This window comes from Oryzias latipes, chromosome 6 (assembly GCF_002234675.1).
Source record: "Oryzias latipes chromosome 6, ASM223467v1".
Classification (NCBI taxonomy): Eukaryota; Metazoa; Chordata; class Actinopteri; order Beloniformes; family Adrianichthyidae; genus Oryzias; species Oryzias latipes.
This window is the reverse complement of record NC_019864.2, coordinates 3,366,968-3,393,130: the sequence shown is the minus strand read 5'-3', so window position 1 is coordinate 3,393,130 and position 26,163 is coordinate 3,366,968. Positions and strand designations below refer to the sequence as shown.

Genomic DNA, 26,163 nt, shown 5'->3' with positions numbered 1-26,163 from the left:
TCCATTCAGTTGCCATTTTTACCCGATACGAAGTCAATGCTTCTATGGCAACCGCTCTCACCAATCAGGAGTAAGCTTGTTGGAAGTTCACAGTCCTACCACTGGAAGCAAGCTACACAAAATCTCTCCTTTTCGAACCACCGACGTGAGATCATGAAGTAATATTTGTTCCAGCACAAAGAGAACTTTGTATCAGTTCTTCTCCACCAGGATTCTGTGGTCTTCAGCTGTTCTGGCCCGTTTCTGTCTTAGTCGTACCCAAAAGGAGCAGCAAAGCCAAAAAAATCCAGCACTGCTCTGTATTTATGTTAGTGTAGCGACCAGTGTGTTGAGAAGTTGTCCCTGTGGTATCTGACATGGTTGAGGGCTACAGCAACCGTTCAAATCTTCATCAGAAGTTCCGAGCCAGGAAAGGCCGTCGCTGACTCTTGTCGCTTCTGACCGGACATTACGTTATCTTACTATTATGATTTGCAATGTTTTGGATGTTTGCTTTTACTTCTTTGGCTTTGCTGCTCCTTCTGGGTTCTACTCAGAGAAAAACAGGCCAGAACGGTTGAGGACTGCAGATGCTGCGCTAACAGAACCGATGCAAAGTCCGTGTCTGCCTCCAAGCACCGTTAATGCGAGGCAAAGACACTTGAATGGATTGAATCTAAACCGATCAGCATGAACCCTCTTGTCTGTGATTGTCTGTTTGGTGGCACAAACATCACACTTATGATGCAGAGTTGAGAAAGCAAAGTAAAGATGGAGAGAGAGCGAGATTCGACATAAGGCGTCTGACAACAGCTGTGTCACAAATGCATTTTCAAAACAAATAGAACTATTTTGAAAGTCAACTTTTAATATTTCAATTTTCTTACAAAATTTTGATTTTAAAGCTGAACATTTTGTTTAAAATTTAGGAAATTTGATTTAAAAAGTGTGACTTTTGTTCTCATTGTGACGGCATAAACATTACTTTAAATGAGACATCTTAGGCATCTGATTGGTCACTTTATAACTTTAATAACCTACAATGAAAGATAAAAATCATGAAAAAAAAGAGGATTTCCAAGAACATGTTAAGAAAGGTATCAGATCAAGAATGTTTTGTCTGACCAACACAATTAGGAACAGCTGTTTATTTCTCTGTAGAAGTCTATGGGATTTTAGCTTCCTGAAGCCAGCAGGTACTTCCTGTTTGGAAACCCAGGGGTAGGGGTCACTCAGTCCATATCCATCTACAGTCGATGGTTATTCTTCACACTGTTTCTCGTCTTTTACCTGCTGTATTTTTCTCCTTGAGTTGTTCTGACCTTGTGTGGTAATGTGTCCAGGACTGTCTGGAGGTGCTGTGTAGCCACAGTGATCAAGACATTGAGAGAAAGGATATGTGCAACCGCACAATTCATGATGTGGCAACTGACGACTGCAAAGATCTGCTTGAAAATCTGCGTAAGTCACATTCACACGGATGACAGACACGTTGTGTGTTATTTCGTTTTTTCCTGAATTGTGAATTTTGTCGCACAAAGATGAAAACGCTGACAGACCATCATAAAACTGAATACGACATCACTAAGTGTTTCACGATGACTAAAACCTTTTTAAAGCAAGCAGTGATGTCTGAAATCTCTCCCTGTGCAGGAAACTTGCATGCAATCATGATGCCTGTGAGGAACGCAGGTAAAGCAGGTTAGGAGTCGGTTGCTGTGTTGCTTTTCTGAATCAAAGCTTTCGAAACACACTCAGGTCTAACTTTCAAACTGCTTTTTAATATGGAAACCAGAATAACTCTTTTGGTTTATTTGTTAACCCTTGTGCTATCTTAGATGACCCCCCCTTGCATTGACGTGTTCTCCCTACCATGACAAAGGTGGATAAAGGTGGAAAGATTTCATGTAATCCATGGACACCAGTGAAGATCACAAATCATTGAAGAAAAAAGGTTCAGAGCACTGTCTAGTGTTTTTCAACCAGTGTGCCGTGGGAAATGACCCTCATTAACTGATCAAAAAACATTTTCCATCTCCAGGATATCAGCTCTTTGTTCATCCAAACAGGTCCTGATAAAACACTGAGTAGTTAGGAATATGAAAGATCATAAAACACTTTTTTATTTGTGTTTATTTGATTCTATTAAAGACATTTTGATTAGAATGACGGTACCGCGATTTAGCCGTAGCTTCAGCTGTGTTTTCTGAAAAGTCCCGCCCCTTTAACTGTCTCCACCAATCATTCTTGGAGGCTTAATCACACGTTATCAGTCTGACCAATCAGAAGTGGATAAAGTCTTCACTTCCTTGTTCTGATTTAGCTCATAAAGTCTCTCAGTTCCAACAAAAATACCAGCTAAAGCTCGTCTTTAGCGGTGTAGCTTTCCACAGAATCCTAAATCTTCTAACTTAACTTTTATTACATCTTTTAGAAAAAACAGCTCCAACTTCCAGCTTTTTCTGCCACAATTATCACAAAAATGCATGTGAGATTGTGGAGGGGCTGTAGATCAATACAGACTATGAGCTTCTCCTTTTTTTACATTTTTGATGCTGGTGTGCCGCGGGATTTTGGTCAAGGTTAGTGTGCCGTGGCTAAAAAAAAGGTTGAAAAACACTGGACTAGATGACCTCCCAATGTTAAAGTGCCTAGGATAGCACAAGGCGTAACCTAGGCACTTTAACATTGGGGGTTGGGTCATCTAGACCCACTAGACAGTGCTCTGAACCTTTTTTCTTCAATGATTTGTGATCTTCACTGGTGTCCATGGATTACATGAAATCTTTCCACCTTTGTCCACCTTTGTCATGGAAGGGAGAACACGTCAATGCAAGGGGGGGGTCATCTAAGATAGCACAAGGGGGGGAAAAAACACAGCAAGTGTTGTACCAACACTTTGTCTCTTCCTTTTCCCTCATGCAGATTCATATCGAGTCCTGGTGCTTCTTCAGAGTCCCAGAGGAGGCAGTGGCTCCCTATGTCCTTCTGAAGTCCTGGAGGAATCCAGCGGCCATGTTGTTCTAGGAAGAATGACTGTCCACCGGGGGATGCAATGGGACGACCTGAGAGCCGCTCTGAGCCGGATCTTCTCCTCCTACCTCCAGATCATCTGTGGAGAATCTCTGACTGCAGGAGAGTTGGAGCAGCATGCCCCGTTGGGACTTGGTTTCCACAGTTTTGCTTCCGTCCTTATTGGTGAGAAAAAGCCAAAATTCCCCTTCAATGCACCCATTTCCCTTCCCAGAATATCTTTTTTTTCATGATGACCTGTGTCTTTTATTCCTCCTGCTTTCCTGATTTCACTTCCTTTTTCTTAAAATGTCATTGTTTATCATGACAATATCTGCTTTGTGGTCCATTGTGGCATGTACGTATGCACAATAACCATCTTGGCAGAATTCTGACCCTCTTCTCTGATTCCAGGTTTACAGGAGTAGATTTGTAATCCATCTGCACTTCCTGTGAACACCATTTCAAAATAAAACTTCACTTTCTTACTTTGATATGAATCAGTCTTATCGTGTGTAGCACTCAACACATACAGTGCCTCGCGAAAGTATTCAGCCCCCTTGAACTTGTTTAACTTTTTGCCACATGTCAGGCTGCAAACATAAAGATGTGGCGACCTTTGAAGAGAAAAAGAAATGTACATTTATAAATATATAGATTTTATTTAAAAGGCTGACAGTAAAAACAGCCAATACTCTGTTCAACCATAGACAGGTTTGATTCTTGAACATAATCTCCTACATTTTATGATCCCACAAGTATTTGGAAGTCATGTTCAGACCGTCAGAGCTGACATGTCTGGATGTCCTCCATCCTTCCACGATGGTTCTTCCATCTTCCATTTCTACTTTTTGCTGCCGCTTCTACCAGAAGCTATTCTGAGCACTTCTAACTTCCTTCTACATACATGAATGTCTGTCAAACTACTCAATCAGTTTGAATTAGATTCACAAGTTCAACCATGTGCTTTTTGTTTTATTACAATGCCAAAACATGTTAGTTCCTTTGGTCAAATTTCCTGTCAAAAGTGAAACATTTAGTCTAGAGTCTAGAATGACATTTTATTTACATACTAGTGGCTTGAATTAAACACTTTTAATGCAAGAATTACATTAAAAGTTGTAGAAAGGACAAAACAGATTTAAAATCCTTTGATTTGATGGAGTAATTGAGCCTTTTTGTGTGTGTAGATGGATTTGACTGTGGTTTTCAAACCCCTCCCTTTATTCATACATATTTGTTGGGTGAATAAAAAAAATAATACTGTTCGTTACATAACATGTTTTTATTAAAGCTGTGTGTCATCCAAACCTGGCAGCATGATGGAACAGCATTGCTGTTTTATGCTTTTACTTTTATAAAACCTTTGGAGTTCTGAATTGGTGGACAGAAGTCTGCTGGAGTTGGTAGGAAAACAGCAAAAAGACAGATATCTGCAGCTCTTCATCTTTGGTTTTTTGTGGAACCAGAGTTTTGTGTTTGTTGATCCTTGGTTCTTTGTGACGACTGTCTTTTCCTCTTCTTTTCCTTCCTCTGCTATCTTCTAGGTGACACTGAATGGCTGCCCAGTCAAGAACCTCCTTTATCTCCATGGGACCTGGTCAGAAAGCCTCTCAGCCAGCGCATCAGCATCTGCCTCAAAGGTACAAACATGGCCAAGCTCAGCTAACTGGAGAACTTTAATCTACATTGAGTGGAACCTGTTTTGGGTATAGGAGCAGTAAAGGGACCGATTTATGAGGTCCATCATAGTAAAATGTTTAGATCAACACACAGTCGTGAGTTTTAAGTTGGGAGTCAGATCAAACGCTTGTCGAGTCAAAAACATTTCCTTTAAAGGCAAAAATGTCATGATGGGAAATTCTACTCAAAGAACAGCACTAAATAAAACTTAACACTGATTAAATTGAAATGGTTCTAAACCTAATATGCAGGTTTGGTCAAGAAAAGGTGTAGAAGACATTTAGCTAGGATTAGGAAAAACACCAGTTATTTTCAACCTGCCGTCCTCCTCCTTCAGGCGGCTCAGCTGCTCCTGGTTATTTCACAAACGACAGCATTGTTGGATTTTGTGTTACTTTTACTCCTGAAGTGCTAAAATGTAGCATGCACGGTTTGCCGTTTTTCTGTCCTCTTTAAGGGTCAGTACCGGTATCGGTCCGTGGGACGGTTGGTACCGGGCCGCAGAGAAGAAAACATGACTGCCAGTTTAATTTATAATTCAGAGAGGAGTTCTATTTTGGAAATGTTCTGGATCCTCCACAGCATCGCCTGGTAACATGCCGAAAACCAATCCATGACTTTTTTATAGCGACCGCTACAAAAAAGCTGGCAAAGTTAACAGAAACAAACATATTTGGAAAATGTCTTTTTACAGAAAAGATCCAGAGACGAAACAGAAAAGTCTTTGACTTCAAAGTAAAAGAAATCTGGATCTAAAAGATGAAAACCAGGAGTTTTAACTCTAAAAATGGATTTATTGTGTCAACTGTTACCACACACAAAAATAATAATTCAGAATATTCCATAACTGGCTGTCTAATGTTCTGAGGATGCTGCATAGTTATTCATTCATTCAGTCTTTCCTCATTTTTTCTGAACATTTTTATTCTGTTGCACCTTAAAAGCCAAACGTGGCGGAAGTTTTCGTCTTCCACTTTGACAGTTGTAGGTTTAGAGAAAATCTAGATCCCATTTCAAAGCTTCCTTCATTAAATCTAGTGAACAAATAAAGTTTAAAGCAGCTGCAGATATTTTACAGAGGATGAAGATCAACTTTACCCTCAAAAGTTAGGAAATGATCTTACATTAAACATTTGAAAAAGCTTAAAGAGCAGTGATTGCAGACAAATGTGAGGTTTGACACGGAGCATAAAGTAATCTGTCATCATGGTTTGCTTTGGCAGGTCTCTCTGAGTCATCTTTTGATGAGTTGGCTCTGGAATCTCTCCTCTCCCTGCCTCTGCTGCAAAACTTTGTCCGCCTGGTAAGCAAAAGCAACATGATGGAGATGAAAGGAGACTGAGATGAAGGAAGTCAAAATACTGTTTCTGAAGGCCGCACTGTTCTCTGCAGCTTAAGCTGTTCTTGTCTATTAGGAGTCTGTCATCATCAGTCAAGAGATTTATAACTGGTTGTTGAACTTGATTGCAGTTTTCTTTGTGATGGTGAAGAATATTTGAAATGTCTGGTATGAAGTGCAGCCCAGCGGTTTGTGTCATCTGCTCTGTCCTCGTCTCGTGTTTCTTTCCAGGTGGAGCAGTACGGTAACTTAATTTTTCATGGGCTGGAGGGCAGCTGTCAGGACTACTTTGCCAGTCTGGTTGCTTGCTGCATGAAGGTACATATGTGAGCATTCAGGCTCTGAAAATACTTTAACCCTTGTGCTATCTTAGATGACTCCCCCCCCCACCCTTACATTGAGGTGTTCTCCCTACCATGACAAAGGTGGATAAAGGTGGAAAGATTTCATGTAATCCATGGACACCAGTGAAGATCACAAATCCTTGAAGAAAAAAGGTTCAGAGCACTGTCTAGTGGGTCTAGATGACCCAACTCCCAATGTTAAAGTGCCTAGGTTAGCACAAGGGTTAATCTGAAACAGAATGGTCCTTAAGGCCTAATCTGAAGGAATCTTGTCAAAGTTAAAGATCCACTCTGATCATCTTTTGATCTAATTTGAAAGTAGCCTTTTAATTCTGATGGTGCTGATCAAAAAATCTGGAGAGTGGCAGGTGTTCATTAGAACTTGACCTCTGAATTGTGGGCAGGAGCATTTGCATGGAGTAAGCCTGCCCCAACTTTCTGTCATCCACCTGTTTACAATCTCTCCCGCTAGCTTACTGCCCCTCACAACCTCAACCTAATATTACTGGTTAAAGAAAACTGGTGAGCAATATCAGATCTGTCCAGCCGTACAGTTTAGATCCAGATTCCAGCTCAGACGAGGAAAACAGAGATGTTCATGGATCTATTGGTCTGACAGAGGATGAATCAGAATGACGTGGAGCAGAGAGCTTGAGGCCCACCCAGCCTATTGTCACAAATACGAACATAAATGCCTTTGTCTGCTTCTGATTCACAACGATTTGCAGAAATACTGAGACATGCCGTTTGGATCATCATCTTCTTCATACATATCCTCCATTATCAAAACATTTCTACAAGAACATGTTGAAAACACCAGAAAGACCATTTTCATCAGAGTGGGTGTTTAATTGAACAAAATAAGCCATTAAAGTGACATCTTATCCAGGCTAAACTGAAAATAATCGTCTACCACATTTGAATATTAAGACCTTTTTGGGGGAAACAGTGTCCTCATTGTTTCACTTGATGATGCAAGAAAGGGAAATAGCAGTAAACCCAGTCAGATGGTTTCCTCCACTATAGCTGTTACGCATATTAGTTGTGCGTGTTGCGTTGTGTTACACCTGCATGCTTAAAGGCATTAGTGAGATGTCCCACAGAGCAGCTGTCAGACAACAATGACAGTGCAGCGAGCCCTTTGTGTTCACTGAAATCGTCCTCCCGCTCCGCCCCTCTCAGCACACAGTTGTAGTACATCTTCTTAGTTTCCATGACAACACACTCTCATCTTACTGCGTACTGCATCTTTTAACAACCCCCCCTCCTTTCTTTCTCTGTCTGTTTCTCTGGTTCCAGTCCAAACAGGAAGCTGCGGGAGTCAGCTGTGATGTGGTGAAGGTGGAGGTGAAGGAGGACTTGACCAAAGAGCAGTTGTTACAGACCTTCATCAGCTGTGGTAAGCAGCATGCAAACAGGATTCTTGCTGGGTTTCGACCTAAAAACACACACACACACACCCATACACACACACACACACATATACTGCAGCATTGTATTAGTTTCCACAGAGCACAAACTTTTATTTAATAGAATCCACATACTAGTAGGTTTAGGGTTGTCATCTGTACTTGGTTCTAAATTTAGAAGACGTTTCACCTCTTATCCAAGAGGCTTTGTCAATTCTGAATTAGCTGGTTGAAGAGCTGGCATATATGCGCTCATGGGGGAGGAGTCAGACCTGAAACTGAATGGTTTTGTCAATTTAGCCTACATGGTTTCGGGTCTTTAAGAGTCCTTTGTCCTCAGCTGGGGGTTGGGGAGCCAGTGACTCCCTTCCCATCCTGGTCATCTCTTTCAGCTGTTAACGACTCAGGTGGAACTGGTTTGGTTTGTTTAGGTTTCAGAACACTGCCGCAGATGGATGGAAGAATAAACCTGAGACCACCATTTTTATTAAGAGAAGGTTCATCCTTCTTGACAAAGATGGCTTATTTCACTCTTCGCTCAAACCATCCTTTCTCTCTGGCTAGAATTCTGACTTCACTGTCTTCGAACAAGTGGTTTGTGGCCTTCAGGTGGAGATGCACTGCAGACTCAGGTCCACTTGGGTTGGCTTTGCGATGTTGGTAAAGCCGCTTGTGTAGAGGTTGTTTAGTTTCTGCTATATACTGTTCATTGCAGTTCTCTTTGCAGTGGATAAAGTACATAACATTACTCTGTTTGTAGCTGGTAATTTTGTCCTTTGGATGAACCAGTTTTTATCTGAGAGTATTAACTGGTTTGAGATGAACTGGGATGTTATGTTGTCTGAAAATCCTTTTTAGTTTTTTAGACAGGCCTGAGATATCGGGAATTGAAATACTGTTCCCTTTAGGCTCTTGTTCCTTCTTGTCTGGTTTTCTTATATGTTGTGATCTGGTGAAAGCCCAGTTGGGATATCCACAGGTTCGGAGGGCTTGACGGATATGTTGCTCTTCTTTCTTCTTTCTGTCAGAGCTTGTGGGCACCTCCTGGGCTCTACTACTATGATGGAATCAACCTGCATGAATGGGAGTCTTCAAAGACAATAGAATCCACAACAAATGCAACTTTATTAGAGAGTCGACTGATGCATGTGGCGCAGAGCAGGTTTGGTGTGTGGGAATAAATGTCACAAATAATCCGTATTTAAAGGGCCTCTTTGTACTAGAAGGCTCATCTTTGGTCTCCCCGCTGTCTCTTTTCAAATACGTTTGATTTATTTTTGTTAACTTTGTTAGCGTGGGGCTTTCGAGAAGAAGGTCTTGAGATGCGTCAAGAGTGAATCACAAACGAATGTGATGTTGACAATCTGGTAGTTTTTCAAAAATAAAACTTCTGTAGAATCAGACAGTGAACAAAACGGAAATAATGTAAGTTAGTGTATGTTAGGAGTTTTCCAGGCAGCAGACCGGTCCACTGCCTGGAAAACTCCTAGCATGTCTTTTTCAGCGAACACCTTCATAATGCATGAACTATAGAATCTTACAAACACCAGAAATGACAGTTTGCATATTCTAAACACCTACAGGCAGCTGTCACTAGAAATCAAGTTTGGTCAGCCAGAGATTTGACTTAAATTGATCAATTGAGTAATAAAATCCAGCGCTTTGTTCCGGATATATATCGGGTTTTTTCTCACACACTCGCACTCACACCTGGGGACATTTTTAGGATCATTAATTAACCTATGAAGCATGTTTTTGGACTGTGGGAGGAACCTGGAGGGTTCGGAAAAAGCCCACACATGCACAAGGGGAACATGCTAACTCCACCCTTCTGGGATTTGGACCATTGAACCAGGGCCTTCTCCCTCTGAGGCAAGAGCGCTAACCACTACACCACCATGCAGCCCAATTGTGTTAAGCTAAGAGGAAAAAATCTGGCAATTCCACAAATTCTGCTGGTTGTTTCAAAATAAATCCCTGAAATAATCCTACCTGGTGGACAGGATTATCAGAAATATTTGGAAAGTAGAAGCTCTTAGCTTCTGCTAGCAGTTCTCTGAGAGACAATGTGGTGTCAAATTCTTTTCAGTTCCCAGAGCAGAACCGCCTTCTTCACTCAGCCTTTACTGAGGAAAAAACGACCTTTTGAAATGCCGATAAAAAAACATTCTTCCCCGTAGGCAGATTTTCTAAGTGAGCCAAAAACCGGCCACTGACGACAGAAAAATGGGTCTTGTTTTAAGAAATAAGTTCTTCTAAGACATGTTTTCTCAAACTAAGATGATTTTGATATCGAAAAACTATATTGATAAGGTTAAAATACATTTTTTCTTGAAACACAAGTCTTTTCCTTTGCAATGTGTGATGCTGCTGCCCCCCAGGATGCTGCAGATGTGATCATGCTCCCCACAACAGACGAACAGGGAGGCGTGTTTTCCCGTGCAGCAGACAGACTTCTCTTGGGATGACATGACTTTGCATCGTTGTCAGGCTTCCTGGTTCCAGCCGTGGAGTCGGGGCTCAGAGTGACATCTCGCAGTGTGGTGGTCCTCCTGGAGGGTCTGGAGAAAACGCCATCCATGACAGGCTTGCTGGGAGACCTTTGCCACAACCTGGAGAACAGAGGATCCACCTCACCTCTGGTCCTAAGCTCAGGTACAAAACATTTGCCTCACATACAGGTTTGATTTTGAAAATCCAAAACGATTGGCTCTGCAGTGTTTTGAATGCATAGTTATCCAAGTGGATGTATTGTAGAGCACATATGGAATAACCTGAAAATATCTTCCGGTAAATATTCTGTTGTGACTATTATCTGTAGGTCCCCATCACTTCAGTGCCAACAGCTTCTTGATTGCGACCCTGTCAAAGGCGTGTCTGCAGGGTTCAGAGCTCCGCCTCCAGCAGCACTTCCGCTGGGTCAGCCTCCGCTGGGATCAGGAGCCGCTGCACGGCCTGCTGGGAAGGCATCTCCGCAGGAAGCTCCTTCATGAGGTACGTTAGAACCGGACGCGCTGGGATCCTTGAATCCAAACCCGGGAAAGTTGCTTTGTTTGAGTCACAAACCCGCCGTGCTGCTGTCAGGCACAGGTGTAGAAACGGCTTTTATTGTCCAGGAAACGACAAAAATGGGAGACATTGAAGTGAACTGACCTGTTTCTCCTTCTTTCCCTCAGACAGGGACAGACGGTTGGACACCGGACGGCACCATGGAGCAGACAGTGATGTGGGTCAGCCAGGTTTGGCAGCGTCTTAATGCCTGTCTGTCCCGTTTGGGGACCCATGAGGCTTTGCTGGGTCCACAACTTTTCCTGTCCTGCCCTGTGGTCCACAGCAGCTCAGAGACCGTCGTCAGGTGTGTCCACGTCAGGAAAACATGCGTGTCTATCTACTTCTTAAAAAGGGATGTAGCAGAATTAAGTTTACAAGTCTTCTAGCATCAAAGTCCCACTTTGATCATCTTTTGATTTATTTTAGAAGTGGTCTTTTAATTAAGATTATGGATCAATAGTAATGGGTGAAAACTTAATGTAAATATGAAGCTCTGTTCATATCAGGCATGTGTCTACCGTTCAAGAACAGGTTCTTAAACGCACTTTAGGCAGACGGTGTTCACACTGGACGGTTGCTACCGGATACCAGCACCTGTACCTGCTGTTGGAAGAGTCCTGGTGTAAAATCCTGAAGCGGTGCAGATCTGGTTGATCTTGCTCCAGGCTTTTTCTTTCACAGCTCTATTATGATTCTATGAAAGACTTGGTGTCATAGAATTCCAGCCGAACACAGTGATTCATTTCTCCTTCATTATCAATTTTCTAACAGTTGCTACTTGTGTGTTTTGACACGGACACTACCCATACGTCACTTCCAAATCCGAGTCCCTGATTGGTCAAAGGTCAACTGGTTTAACTTTTGAAATGCACACAGTTGCCGCGTTTTTTGTACCAAGAGCCTGAAAACAGACTAAAAGAATTGCGTAGCGATGCATGAACGCGAGAGTTTTAACCACGGATGTCTGAAATGCACGTTTACGTGATTACATAGACCTTTCACTGCAAATGGTCACTAGAGTAAAGTAGTAATTGATAAACGTTTAATCAGAAATGAGCCTTTTTCTAAGGGAAACCCTTGGGAATGAATCATTGTTGCACCTATTTCCAAAAATCCCTCACTGTGTAAAGATGGAACAGCCACCTTCTCTACATTCTAGCCTCGCTGCTTCTCTAATTCCTCATAGATGGTCAGTTTTAGGGTTGGAGGAAGACGACAGAACTGTTTTCAACAAGAAAACCTCCATCTGCAGCCTGTTATTTTTATCTTTAAAATGGTTTTAGTTTGCTTCAGACTGTTTGAGTTGCTGGTTTAGCTTTATAGCAGATCTGATTGTGAGACTTTCTCGTTTCACGTTCAGCTAGCTGGTATTTTTACAGTTGATGGATGCTTCCAGCTGAAACGTGACAGGTAGGATCACCGGTGCGACGCTGCGTTCACAGGTGGCTGGCTCGTCTCTGGAACGCCTTGGTCGTCCCCCGCTTAGAGGAGGCGGTCATCTCCCAGTTAACTGGCAGGCGCTCCTCCTCCTCCTCCTTTCCTTGCCCTCCTTCAGCGCAGCGCCTTTCTCCTGGCAAGCAGGAGCTGAGTGCTGGACAGCAGGCCGTGGTGAAAGCCACCCTCAGCATCCTGGTCAACAAGGCTGTGATGCCGGGCTGCTCCCTCCCTCCACATGGTGTGTAGGCATCTCAGAGGATGAATCACAGGGGGGGTTGATGACAAACCATTGTAATGAATCATCTTGGTCCACAGAGATCAGCAGGTACATGCTGGAGTTCCAGGGCAGCGCCTTTCCTCTGTCCGCTCTGGGCTCATATGAGGAAGGTGGAGGAGGAAAAAGACGAGGGCGAGACACCGGAAAGCTGAGGAGGTCCAATACCAGCCCCAGGAAGAAGCAGGGCCCCTCCCTAAAGTGGAGCGGCGGTGGATCCTTCAGAGAGAGTAGGACCGTCCTTAAGTGTTGAACATTTACGGCCTCCTGGAATAATGTCACCCAGACAGAAGTTTGACATTTAAATGCTCTCTGCAGTTTACCTAAAGTTATCACATCTCCTCTCAGGGTGTCGGTCAGTCCACATGAAAGTCCTGATAGCACACTTGGTGGTCTGCTTCATTTTCTTCCTTTGTGTGTCGTCCCCCTCCAGCTGCATTATCAGAAGTCCCTTCCTAGCATTTGTTTTGTTTTATTGTAATTAAACAACAAAACTTTCCGTTGGACAGCAGCGTGGAGGTTAGCACTGTTACCTCACAGTGAGAAAGCCCTGGTTCAGATCCCAACTGGGTTCTTTCTGTGTTCACCCCGTGCCTTTCTAAGTTTTCTCTGGGAAAACATCTTTACCGTTTTAACTGGAAGTTCTAAATCAGGGCTCTCCAACCCTGTTCCTCGTGGGCGTTAGCGTTAGCAACAGGGTTGGAGAGCCTGCCCTGAATTGTCTCCTCTAGCGATCTACCTCATTGGGTGAAATCCATATAGTAGTAGATGTTTTGCTTTTCCACTTTTCTCAGTCAAACATGAACATTCTGACACTTTTCTCTATTGTTTAAACTCTTAAAGTTCATTCATTTTCTAATCCGTTTTGTTCCTTTTGGGGTCACGGGGCTGCTGGAGCCTATCCCAGCCACTTGTGGGCCAAGGAAGGGGGCATCCTGGACAGGTCGCAAGTCTGTCGCAGGGCCACAATCACACACCCATGTACTCTAACATTCACACCTAAGAGCAATTTGGAGTTACCAATTAACCTATTAAGCATGTTTTTGGACAGTGGGAGGAGAAAACCCATGCAAACACGGGGAGAACATGCAAACTCCACACAGAAAGCTCCCCCATTGGTGTTCTGGTTCAGGTCCCCCAGACGGGACTTGAACCAGAGGCCTTCTTGCTGTGGGGCAAGAGCGCTAACCACTGCACCACAGTGCAGCCCATCTTAAAGTTCAAACCAGAAATAAAGCCAGAATGAAGGGAAAGACCTCATCGTGACTGATTTGACAAGCTGAAGGGATTCTTTACGTGAGACACAGCATGGAGCAGATTGATTGACACAATGATCTACAACCAATCAGGATGCAGAGTACAGTGCGCTGTAAAATACAAAGAAAGAAACAAACAAACAAACGTGCAAAATGGCAGTAAAAAAATCGACTAAACAGCGAGCCTGTGAAAGAGTAACGAGACATAGCAGTGGAGGCTAAGTGAGTCTGTTTTGGGTCCAGAAGTCCTTTTTACTCTGATAATTAACTCACCATGTAAAACCACCCAGAACCCATAGAAGAAACTCCTCTGAACTGTTAGGAAAGAGGTTTCTATGTCTTCTATACGTTCATGTTTCATTGAAACTCTGCCACAGGTTTTTACAGCCTGGTCTGTCTAGATGAGTGTTTTTCAGTGTGCCGTGGGAAATTGATATATGATCTTTCATATTGGAATATGAAAGATCATAAAATACTTTTTTATTTGTGTTTATTTGATTCTATTAAAGACATTTTGATAAGAATGACGGTACAGCGTTTTAACCGTAGCTTCAGCTCTGTTTCTGGAAAAGTCCCGCCCCTTTAACTGTCTCCACCAATCATTCTCGGAGGCTTAATCACATGTCATCAGTCTGACCAATCAGAAGTGGTTAAAGTATTCACTTCCTTGTTCCGATTCTGCTGATAAAGTCTCTCAGTTCTAACATAAATACCAGCTAAAGCTCGTCTTTAGCGGTGGAGCTTTCCACAGAATCCGGTGTCAGACCGTGGAACAAGTGAACAAAACAATGAAGCTCAGAGAAGAGAGTCTGTCTGCCATCTGTGGAAGTTAGCACTACATCTCCCATGATGCATTGGGTTAAAGTGAGGGCATCTCAGCGCACAATGAGTCTTCGTTGCTAAATGTCTTGAAACCACAACAAACACACATCAAACAGTTTTTAAATATTCTAACTTAACTTTTATTACATCTTTTAGAAAAAAACAGCTCCAACTTCCAGCTTTTTCTGCCACAATTATCACAAAAATGCATGTGAGATTGTGGAGGGGCCGTAGATCAATACAGACTAGGAGCTTTTCTTTTTCTTATATACATTTTTGGATGCTGGTGTGCTGCTGGATTTTGGTCAAGCTTAAAGTGTGCCGTGGCTCAAAAAAAGTAAAAAAAAACACTGATCTAAACAACACCTGATCAGGTGAAACTTTTGTGATTCCCATAAATGGTGATGATAGATCCTGTGATCCGTCTGTAAGACGCTATCAGATCTGATTACATCTGATCCAGGAACTCTGAAATAGCAGAAAAGCAGTCACCTCCTAAACCTAACTCCCCCCCCCCCCCCCCCCTGCCCTAACCTTAATTAGACGCCCAACTGTCACTTATCCTAAACCTAACCCCCACCCCTGGCCCTAGCCCTAATAGACGTGGATCTGCAGCTATACAGTTCATCTTTTGTCCACAAGGTGACACTGTTTACTCTGTAAAAGAGCGGATTGGTCAAAGTACGTCACCCCTTCATAGACGTGTGAAGAGGTAGCTGCTGCTGTGCTGGAAAGAAAGCACAGAAGATCAATAAAGATTCGGTGTAAAGATCTGTTCATTAGATATGGACTATTTTCAATTTCACCTCCATTATTGATAAAGGCTCTTCTTGCAGGTTCGCCGTCAGTCCTCTTCCACCCGAATGGCCTCAGGTTGGTGAGACTTGGCATTGAAACCATCTGACTGGGCCGAGTCAGACTGACATTTCTGAAACCTTCCCTCCTGCCGTCTTTGCAGAGAACCAGCGGCTCTGCCAGCTTTCTGTGACATCGAGACAGATCTGATCAGAGAGCTGCAGACCATGTGCTCCAGCAGGTCGGAGCCGGACATCAGCAAGGTACACAGGCGGGTTTAGCTCTTCATCCTCATCTTCACCTGAACGAGAAACTCTTCAGGTTAAAAGTGTGTTACCTTCCCCTCTGACATGACGACAGCTTTTGGAAAAACTCCCACCAGCACCAACACTTTGATGCTACTGAATGTTTTCCTCTGATTGCTTCTCACATTGCAGCTGCAGGACTAAACAAACTCATTGAACCTCGGAGAGTCCAGACGTAGAAACACAGAGCCATTCATCCCAGTTCATGCAGAGGAATTGAAAAGCATTGCTCAACAGCTTCAGGCAGACTGTTAGAGTCCTGATAACATATCTGAAAGAATGCAATCAGCGGGAAGTTTAGTAGACTTTGTTTTTCAATGAAAGGTGAGCGGAAAAAGGTTCGACTCCACCGTTGCTCTCATTCCTGCTCCACAGATCTGTCGGGCCAAAGACGAGCAGCAGCATCCTCAGCCGGCGGATCTGAACCCGCTGGCCGTGCGGCAGCAAGAGCAGACGGTGAGACAAAAGCCGCCAAAGGCTGCAGTCTCAGCAGGGGACCTTTCTGGAGAATGTTGGCTCACACAGGCAGAAAAAATGTTTGAACTTTTCTGTAATTGAAAGAAAACTTCCCAGTGATTGTTGAATTAATGGTAAATGGACAAAACCTTCCTGTTAGGAAGACAAACGGAAGTGCCGCCTCTCCACAGACAATAGGTTTGATCAAGTCCCTTTATTGCTGAACCGTATGAGGTCATCTCAGCGGTCAGATCACCACAAGGGGGGCACCTGCACCTGTCTACAGGTGCAGGTGCCCCCCCCTCTGCAGCAACTGTCTCAAGCTGCATGGCGTGCACACACACCCACACACACCAGACATGTGACACACGTTCAGGAATGTGCTTTTAGCGTTCACACTGAACAAACAGGGAGGGGCTTCTTCTATTTTTGGGTTAATGGGAAAGTCCAGTCTGGCTTTGCCTCCAAAAGTTTTGTTCTTTCTGTTGATCTGCTATGAAGATCACTTTGCCTCAAACAGCAACTGATCCCAGACTGATGCTCCTGAATTCATGAGATTTGTCAAGGTCTATCAGGAACATTGTTGTCCACGAGTTTATTTGGGATTCCGTGTCACGGCACATCCTCCAGGATTCTAGAGCACAGAGCTTCTCGTAAGCCCACGTGTTTTTCCCAGGCATTATTATTTCAGCTAAATTGAAAGCAGTAGAAAAGGGGATTCAGTACTGAACATCTACTCTATCACTATTGACAATTGTGATTTTTCCTGTGACTGCTGATCTACAACTCAACTTCCAAAACTTTTGAGGCCCTGAAGGACTATTGTTTGGAAAGTAACAGTACTTTTATACCATGGTCCAGGTGAATACTCGATTTTGATTGGCTGCTGGGTGTGCATTAAAACCTGATAACCGCACAGTGAAAAAAGAAGTTCCGGTCAGCTAGCTTAAATGTTTTGTACCACTGCGCCGGTTTCTTTAAAACAACCTTTTGCTTCATCATTTTGACAAAAACAAGCGGTAAGAGGTGAACTTTCTCTCTGAACTGATGCTTTAGTCAACCCATCAGAAAGATCAGCTTATATATATCGGCGAATCTTGACTGCAGCGGTGGTGCGGCGCGACGCACGTAAGAAGTAGTCCGCTTTTTGTGAGAAAAGCGATCCAAATCTGAAAAAAAACAAGAATTAAGGACTAAAAACTGGTTAAGTCTCTGTCCTTAAAGCCAACAGATTGAGACCCCCACCCCCCAGTGCCATGCTGCTGTCATGTTTACAGTAAATTGCAGCTCCAGAATGGAGAAGAAATAACTCTGCCAAACGGCTCAAGCAGGGCATTGCTTGGGGGGCGGTCGCACGTGCTCAGGCCCGCTAAATGCTACTTGTAGCTTTAATATGTATTGCTTTTGTAAGTGAACATGGTATAAGCGGGTTAATGGCCGACGAAGTGTGCGTTCATACTTTTTAACGCACTTCCACAGCGTGCATTAAAAAGTAATAATGCACACTTCGTCGGCCATTAACCCTTACGTAACACTGAAGTAGATTTATGTAGTACTTTACAAACACAAGCTCTCTCCCCATCGAGTTCTAAACTTTCCGAGTTGTAATAAACCTCTCAAAGGTGACGTACCACATGTCTGTTTCTTCAACACCACACTATATAACCAATAAGTTACAACCCTGCTCTTTAGTTTATCAGAAGAGATCAAAAATCTTAATTTTTTCTAACTGAATGCACATTATTCAGCAATTTACAGTTTTATGGTTCAATAAAGTGTTGTTATTTATACAGAAATACAACAAAAAGCTGCAAAAACCTCACTAAGATTTCTGCGATCATCACATCAATACCGACTACAAAGAAGAAAGCACCATTAACTGTAGACACTGACCGAAATGTCACTTTTGAATTACTGGCCACTATGGGGAAAAAATCAACCAGCTAGGCAGATATTTTTATTTTCAATCACAAATGAGTTGTTTCTGTTTTCTTCAGCACAACACTGCTGAAAAAGCCCCTCTGTGTGCCCCCACCAGGAAAACTGTGTAGTCTAATCCAGCTGAGGAGAATGACGTTTGTTAAGGCAAATAAAGTTACTTAAAAGTAATTATGAACACGTTTTTATTGTCATTTTTTCCTCATTCTACCTCCAGATGATTCATTTTTCTATGGATTCTTACTATAATGTCTCTGACAGTAAAAATGCAGTGACCTCAGGGGGGGGGAATAAACTTTTTATTAAACCTTCTGTTGCTGCTGTGCTGTCAGTACAACAGGTTTATTCTCCACTTCTGTCTGGATCCTTCATAAGTTATGAAGGATCCAGGAATATGTCACAACATGATTCAAATCTCTCTTTTAGTCCCATAGAAATAAATGAGTTTTGTTTGAATCCGTTTGTCCACCTCATCTCCAGACAACCGCCGTCCAGCCCGGCTCCATCCAGCAAACCGGGCGTCGTGTCCGGTCGCAACTTCCTGTCCCGAGCAGCAGGGGGCAGCAGGCGCGAGCCTTCGCTGCTTCCAGCAGCAGCAGCGCCGGCGACCAAACCCGGAGGCCCCCCGGGCGCCGCAGCAGCCACGGCAGCAGCAGAGCAGAGCACGGTCAACCCGACAACAACAACTATTACAGCAGCAATTTGAACCACGAGCAGGCTCACCAAGACATCTGGATCCTCCACAGAGACCCACCCCACAGCAACAACCAGTGACCCCCACCCACCCATTCTCCTTGATCACACGATCCCTGTGTGAGCCACCATTCATGATGTAAAGACTAGGTACCTGATGACCTTTGACTCTTAGTATTTGTACTTTGTTACCTGTACTTGCTAAACTGTACTGCAGTTGTGTACTTGGGGACCATAGTTTACTTCTATTACAGTATTTGAATAATGTGATTTATTCTGAGGTGAAAACACTGTAATGTGGGCGGGGCAAGGGCAACAGAGACAAAGCAGCAGCTTTTTCTTTCTTTTGATTTTTACTGTTGCCTTAACTGCAGTTTTTCAACCTGTATTTCTATTAGACAGTATTCTGGTATCGTCCTAGAACTCTCTGGAGTTAGAGATGGCTTCTAAAGTTTTAACGTTGGTGGAAACTGCTTGAAAACACTCCTAGCACAGTATTTTGTTCAGTTAAAGTGAAATCGTGTTCTTGTCCTATGAGTATAGGGGTCGCTAAATATTGTTTTTAGATCAAACGCGATAAAAACTGGTTGTTTTATTTTGTTATTTGCTGTTAAGTATTTTAAAATATTCAAGTGTTTTTTAGCAAATTGTTACAAGGTGGGTTCAGATATTGATGAAACAAATCAGGGTTCTACCAAATCTAATTGTAAATAAGAGTCGCTAAACACTATAGATTGTTGTATGTGGCGTGACACTTGTACAGTAATGAAACCTGGAAGCAAAAGTTCCAAAAAAAAGAAAGAAAAAAAGACAAAGCTTGTATATAGTGTTTGTAAAAGGCGTCTGCTTATAACCCTCCACTTGTTTCAAAGTGAACGGGATGTGGCAATAATCAGTAGAAGTGTAATCACACCGGGTATCATCTGACAGCTGGAAGCCATAAGAAAACACTGAAATGCCCCTCTGCCCCCCCCCCCCCAACTCACGCTTCCTACAGTCCCCCCATTTTAGTCCTTCATGGTTTCTTTCTGTCTTTCTGCCTAAAACCATTGACTGTATCTTGAAAACTGGACTGAGTGGCCCTCCCCCCTGGTGTCCAAACAGGAAGGACCTGCTGGTTCCAAGAAGTCAAAATCCCATAGACCTTTATTGAGAAATAAACAGTTGTTACTCAGTCATTCTATTGGTCAGAATAAACATTCTTGATCTGATACTATTTTTCATAAAATATTCTTGTTAATCCTCATTTTTTATTTATATTTTTTCTGTAGTTCCATTTATTCAAGTTATAAACTGACCAATCAGCTGCCTCAATAAAAGTACGTGCTTTCATGTCAAATCTTTTTCCAGCGTTTCAAGCGGTAGGGGGTGTGGCCTTCCAACTAGCTCACTCCTGATTGGTTAGAAGGGTTGCAACAGAGGCGATGACTCAGACCCACTCGGACCAATGGTGACTGAATTGACTTTAGAATCAGAACAAATATGTTCTTGGTGATGTCCCACTCACTCGGTCCAGTTCTCCTACAGTCGATGCCTAAAATTCATGTTTTTAGTTTAGATCACACTTCATACACAATGAAAAGGCCCTTACAGGAGAGGTTTAATCAAATCAACCTCTGCTTTTGATTTGTAAACATTAGAAGGAAACATAGATGGGCCTTTTGTGTTTTTTTTCTTGTTTTTAAATTAGTTATTTTGTTTCTTAATTTGTTGTAGTTAATACACATAAAAAAGAGTGTATTTAACCGTAAAGCCAGCAGGGGGCTCCACTGCGTCGCGTTAGACTGAGATCTGTGGCTGAGGGTTTTCTTTCATCAAAATGAATAAATTCTACTTCCTTTTTTATGTGTTTGTGTAACTTTTCTTTGGGTTGTTTTCAGCTTCTTAAGCAGTGAGAAGATTTTCAATCCATTGTTCTATAGCTCTATCCTTAGTGGTGCTAAATGTGGATTAGTGCGGGTTTCTAGAAAAATAAAAGTAACAAAAGGAGTGTTTGTCTAACAAAAAAAGACATCTGTACCACACTCAAATTCCCCAAATTAGTTTTTTTTTCTAAAAGTTCGGTTGACTGAAAAAATGAACAAACATGTAAGAAAGTGTATTTTTGTTATGATTAGGTTAAAGACTTAATGTGAGTGAATACTCCTAAATGTTACAGTTCTCATCAGTTAGGGTTTTTACTGAAACCATAAACATAACAAGCTATTTGAGTTTCAGCGAAACAAGAAAAATGGGACATGACAGAACCCAAAGGAGTTTCCTGCAACCCTTGTGCTATCCTAGGCACTTTACCATTGGGAGTTGGGTCATCTAGACCCACTAGACAGTGCTCTGAACCTTTTTTCTTCAATGATTTGTGATCTTCACTGGTGTCCATGGATTACATGAAATCTTTCCACCTTTATCCACCTTTGTCATGGTAGGGAGAACACGACAATGTAAGGGGGGGGTCATCTAAGATAGCACAAGGGTTAAATGAAAATGATAATAAAAAAAGACCCACAATGATCAGCAAACAAATTACATCTGATTAGTCAACAGCACCACACAGGTTTTTGTTTCTAAATGTAAAGTCACCATTCTAAAAAAGGCTTTTCTTACTCAGCCAGTAGATGTTGGGGTTCTTTTTTTCTTTTTTTAACTTGTCCTGTCAAACAGCCGAGCAGACAGATGAGAGTGGAAGGCCTCTTGTGTTGGACAGATTTTACTGTTACAATAGGGGTTATAAATCTTCTGACACACAATCTGTATACAGTAAACCCTTGTTTTTCGCGGGGGTTACGTTCCAAAAAGAACCTGTGATAGGCAAAATCCGTGAAGTAGAAACCTTTATTTTTTTTACAATTATTATACAATTAAATACTCTATTATACATTGAAAAGAAAGAACAGACCATTTTACAGGCTCAAGCATTTGTTTCACAAATAAAGGTACTTTAGAAACGTTTTTTTCAACAAATAACTTCTGTACTGTTCTGTCAAATAATAATTTTAATCATCGATGTGAACAGAAGGCTTCAAATTGCAGAGATTAGCCCCGCCCACCGCGACCCGAGTAATAGGATTAAACGGGAGAAAATTTTAAATGATTATCAAAAAATACAAAGTACAGTTGGACAAATAGTGACTCAGGTGTATTTCACTGCTCTTCAGACTGAGCCTCTGCATCCTGACTCCGCTCTGCAGTGTTTTCTTCTTTTGAAGCCGCGGTGCAGCTGTGTTTGTTCAGGAGAAGAACATGGTGATAGGCAGTTGTTGTCGCTCTTTTTTCTATGGGTTTTAGAGAAACTCGAAATTGCAAGAGAATTTGCACATGCGTAATGTAAATTTGGCAAGCTGTTTTACGTACCTGTACATTTTAAACTGCAACGTTATTGACGCACAGGTAGAGAAGAAGCGGGGTATTTTTTTAGCCAATCAGAATGCAGAAGACAATGCACGATGCAAATCCGTGAAGTAGCGAAACCGTGAAAAGTAAACCGCGTTATAGCGAGGGATCACTGTACTTGAATAAACCCCTTTTGTAATTTAGGCTAAATTTTATTTACATTAATTATGTCTGGATACTTGTTTTTTATTGAACTGAATGGAAGAAAAGAAAGAAAAGGAAAAAGGGATGTTAGAGATGGGGGTAAAGATACTAAAAAAGGGGGTTCACAGAAGTTGTAGGATGATCACAGAAGTCGGAGGAGTAGAATCACAAAGCAATAAGTTGCAAGTTTATCATCATTACTGTCGGGTTTAAATCTTGGTTTAAAAGGGGCGGGGCCTGTCCGCACACACTCTCAAATGTTACCAACATACCTGTTGGCTCCAAAGGTTTTCATACAAAAACATGTCAACGTGTACACAAAACAACTAAAGTTCACATGCACACACTTATGCACACAAACCAAAACATGTAAAGCTTTTTATTCTGTCACAAATACTATTTCAGTCAGACAACTCTTGCAGTAAAGAAGATTTATTCCATATTTCTTTTAGCATGGCGTAAAGCTCCGTTCAGATACATACAACAAAGATCTCCATAGAAAACTTTGGGAATTAAACTACCCCCCAAAACCAAAAAGGAGATCATGAAGAGTTTGAAGAGAAAGTGAATGTTAAGATCAGTATTATGTGTGTTTAATCAGATGAAGTGTGTTTCGGAGGCATTCCATATTCAGACTTACAAGTATGACTGCTATGTGTGACCCGGTACTATTGACCGTAGGGCCGCTCCTGTTTGAGTACAGCGCCACGAAGGGAACACACTATCTAGTGCATGGGTCTCCAACTCGCAGCCTGTGGGCAATTTGCGGCCCCCAAGATGATATTTTGCAGCCCCCGCGTTATTATGAAAGTTTAATGTTAATGCGTCCCGCCAGTTTGTGTAAATGACACTTCTTCATTGTCGTGCACAGAGCTGACAAACCAACCAATCACAGTGGACTACATGACTTTTGGGGGCGTGACATTGACCGGGCTTGAAAGCAGGAGAACATTTAGGGACACCTGACAGCCCCCTTACCGGACCACACTTATTACTTTCTTACTTTCCTTTTTAGAACTTAGTTTTCTAAAGACATGCAGTCCATGCTGAACTTGTTTCTGGGTCGCACAGACCCGGAGGAAGGTTGAGATTATGGTTATGTTTACGGTTACGCGTGGTGGCGTATCAACCCCAATCAAACGGTTCTCGTGTGCAGCTGTTACTGTAGCCCACCGCTCCCCCAGGAGGTGGGCCAGCTGAGGAGAATAAATGTCCCACACCTAAATGCGTGACAGCTAACGGGGCTTTAACATTAAACACGTGCGAGAAACAACATGTAGTCTTAGAAACACTAAAAATATGCAGGGGGGGGGGGGGCTGAGATGAAGGCGAATCTGCAGCGAGACTGAAGGAGAACAGGAAGTTGGAGTTGACCTTAACATTCAATTTAGTTTTAATGTGCCTCTCCCCCTTAGTATAATCGATTTATTTATTTTAATGTTTTGTAATGTATATAGCCTTTGTTTTAATCAATAGGTATTTTAAATTATTTTAATTGATTAATCAACTACAAAAACCAACGGAAACGTTTCCCATAACGCATTGTTTCGTAGTAAGTGGGCGGCTTGCAGTCAGTGCAGTACTAAATTTCCACTCAGGTTGGGGCCTTGCTCCCACCCCTTTCTGGTGATATTTTTGTGATTGACAGGTGATGTTGGAGAAAAAACATACATCACACACCAGGTGATCTGTGCAGTGTTGCGTCCACTTGGGTGATCTCTAACACGCTTATTGTGCATCTTGGCTGCACATATTTGGTGTCACCAACATGAATTTCCATCCGTGTTGGAGCCTTTCTCTTATCTCGGGTATCTGTAACGATTTTTCTGATCTCCAGTGAACATCGCCCGTTCTTTTAGGAACAGCTGTTTGAATTCAGTATAAAAATATAGGAGTAGCTGACCGGCTGCTCTACAGTAACTTGTGACCAGGGTTTAAATGTGCAAAAAGTCATAAGAAAGAAAATCCAAAAATGGTTACTGAATTTTGTTTCTCCTTTACTGATTTGTGTTTCAACACAGACTCAAAATTGGGAACACATCCTCTCTGACTTCTCCACCTTAAATGTCAATAAGTCCAAGTACAGCCCAGATTTACTGACAATCATCTTCATCCACACTGAGGGTCTCAGCTGTTTGGGAGGAAGTGCTGCCAAGTGTCCATCAGTAAGAAGAAGACAAGAGAAGCCGTGTTGTTAGAAGAACCCATTGATGGAGGTTACAGAACTGTAGAATTGGAGTCTTCTTTTGGGTTTTATACTTATAATTCAACAGTGTTAACTAAACTGTGTTAATAAGGACGTTTAAATCAGAAAACAGCAGATATAGAAGACTAATTAAACAGAAATGTATTACTGATTTATTTACTTATTTTTTTATTTACGTATTTTATTTGAATGAGAGTTTATAAGTATATTTTGTACGGAAAACATTTAATAATAAAGTATAGTTAATAGTATAGTATGTGTTCCATACAAATTTCCTGGCTCTCAGACACTCACAAGTTGTGTGTGTGCGTTGAAGTTGTGGCCCTCCCTCAGCTAGACCCTACCTTCAGTGGCCCCCAGGTAAATTGAGTTTGAGGCCCCTGATCTAGTGGATCTGCTATGTGTGACCCGGCACCATTGACCGTTGGGCCACTCCCGTTCGAGTACAGCGCCATGAGGGGAACACACTATCTAGATAGAAGGGAAAAAGAGCCAAAAAACAGGCACATTGAACGTGGAGCTGATATCTGCAAAGACCCTCTAGGGAACTATAAATTGAAACCGCCATGAACCAAACCTTCAAGACGACACGAAGCTTAACATCCAAAATCTGACGCTTTCACCGCCATACCATGATACGAGTTTAAGTAACTTTAAGTAACTTTAAGTAACTAATTTGCCGCTTTCATAAGAAGTACTAAGCTATGAGCTTGACGGCCATAGGTTCTATACTTCCATCCGCATACTAATACGAGCTTAAGTAACATCCAATTCGAGTTCCATTGACATACTAGTCAACATACAAGTCTCAAAATGAAGATGCTTGTAGTCGAGTGTCATCTGCTTAAAATCAGGGCAGACTGAGGATTGGCTTGCGGACACAAAAGTTAACTCTTAGAATTGAAGCTAGAGATCGTCAGTGAAATTGTTTCTACGGCCAGGCTTAAAATTTGCTCGTAGTTTAAAGTTATTTAAACACTAAACCATGTCAACCGATGACGCACAAAACTATTTATCATCGCACTTCTTGAAACAACCTTTGTAATAATCTCCATGACTGAATTCTCTCAGAACACCATGATCTGTTAATGGACCATTAGAGCTGTGGATTTGGGTTCAACATCCTAAATTTCTGGTGGCCGGACATTCATAAACCACTCTTCATAAAATTCCCCCCAAAACCGCTTTAGAAAACGAGTGGAGGGAGACCGAAGACCTGAATCAGTCATCGCCACACCAAGCATCAAGAAGGAGAGACCAGAAACGCAAGACAGTGAAACATCCAGAACAACAGGAACACAGAGATCCGGGACTGAACTACCTAGAACGAGAAAACAAGATGAACGGATGACCGTGGGGAATAATGCATATAGCAAAATTCAGGTGGCCCAACAGGGACAAAAATCCCTTTTTATACATCCAAAGATTGAAAAAACTATGCGTGGCAGGAATGGGAGGAATTTCATAGTGGGAAGAGAGGCCTGCATCAATGAACCAGAGATCCATGGCAGAAAATAAATCCAGACAGGTGAAGAACCATACATCTTACTCAGATAAAACGGAAAACCCAGATTCAAAAAAGAGATGCAAAAGACAGGGGATAAAGGAGGAAAATTGACCACCGAGAAATCAT

At 42.2% G+C, this 26,163-nt stretch overlaps 1 protein-coding gene across 2 annotated transcripts in view; it reads left to right on the top strand.

Moving 5' to 3' along the window:
• Positions 1 to 20,638, top strand: part of cttnbp2 (cortactin binding protein 2) — an 81,680-nt gene extending 61,042 nt beyond the window's left edge. Inside the window, exons 9-23 of one of the 2 annotated variants that reach the window (XM_023955475.1) lie at positions 1,323 to 1,440; positions 2,905 to 3,177; positions 4,539 to 4,634; positions 5,898 to 5,977; positions 6,245 to 6,331; positions 7,657 to 7,756; positions 10,257 to 10,421; positions 10,588 to 10,760; positions 10,943 to 11,121; positions 12,260 to 12,492; positions 12,570 to 12,758; positions 15,443 to 15,479; positions 15,565 to 15,664; positions 16,082 to 16,162; positions 18,581 to 20,638. In XM_023955475.1, coding sequence (XP_023811243.1) covers positions 1,323 to 1,440; positions 2,905 to 3,177; positions 4,539 to 4,634; positions 5,898 to 5,977; positions 6,245 to 6,331; positions 7,657 to 7,756; positions 10,257 to 10,421; positions 10,588 to 10,760; positions 10,943 to 11,121; positions 12,260 to 12,492; positions 12,570 to 12,758; positions 15,443 to 15,479; positions 15,565 to 15,664; positions 16,082 to 16,162; positions 18,581 to 18,874 — 2,205 coding nt within the window. In that variant the 3' untranslated portion in view covers positions 18,875 to 20,638. The remainder of the gene's footprint in view (positions 1 to 1,322; positions 1,441 to 2,904; positions 3,178 to 4,538; positions 4,635 to 5,897; positions 5,978 to 6,244; positions 6,332 to 7,656; positions 7,757 to 10,256; positions 10,422 to 10,587; positions 10,761 to 10,942; positions 11,122 to 12,259; positions 12,493 to 12,569; positions 12,759 to 15,442; positions 15,480 to 15,564; positions 15,665 to 16,081; positions 16,163 to 18,580) is intronic. The other variant, XM_023955476.1, reaches the window with a different exon arrangement.
• The last annotated feature ends 5,525 nt before the right edge of the window (positions 20,639 to 26,163 follow it).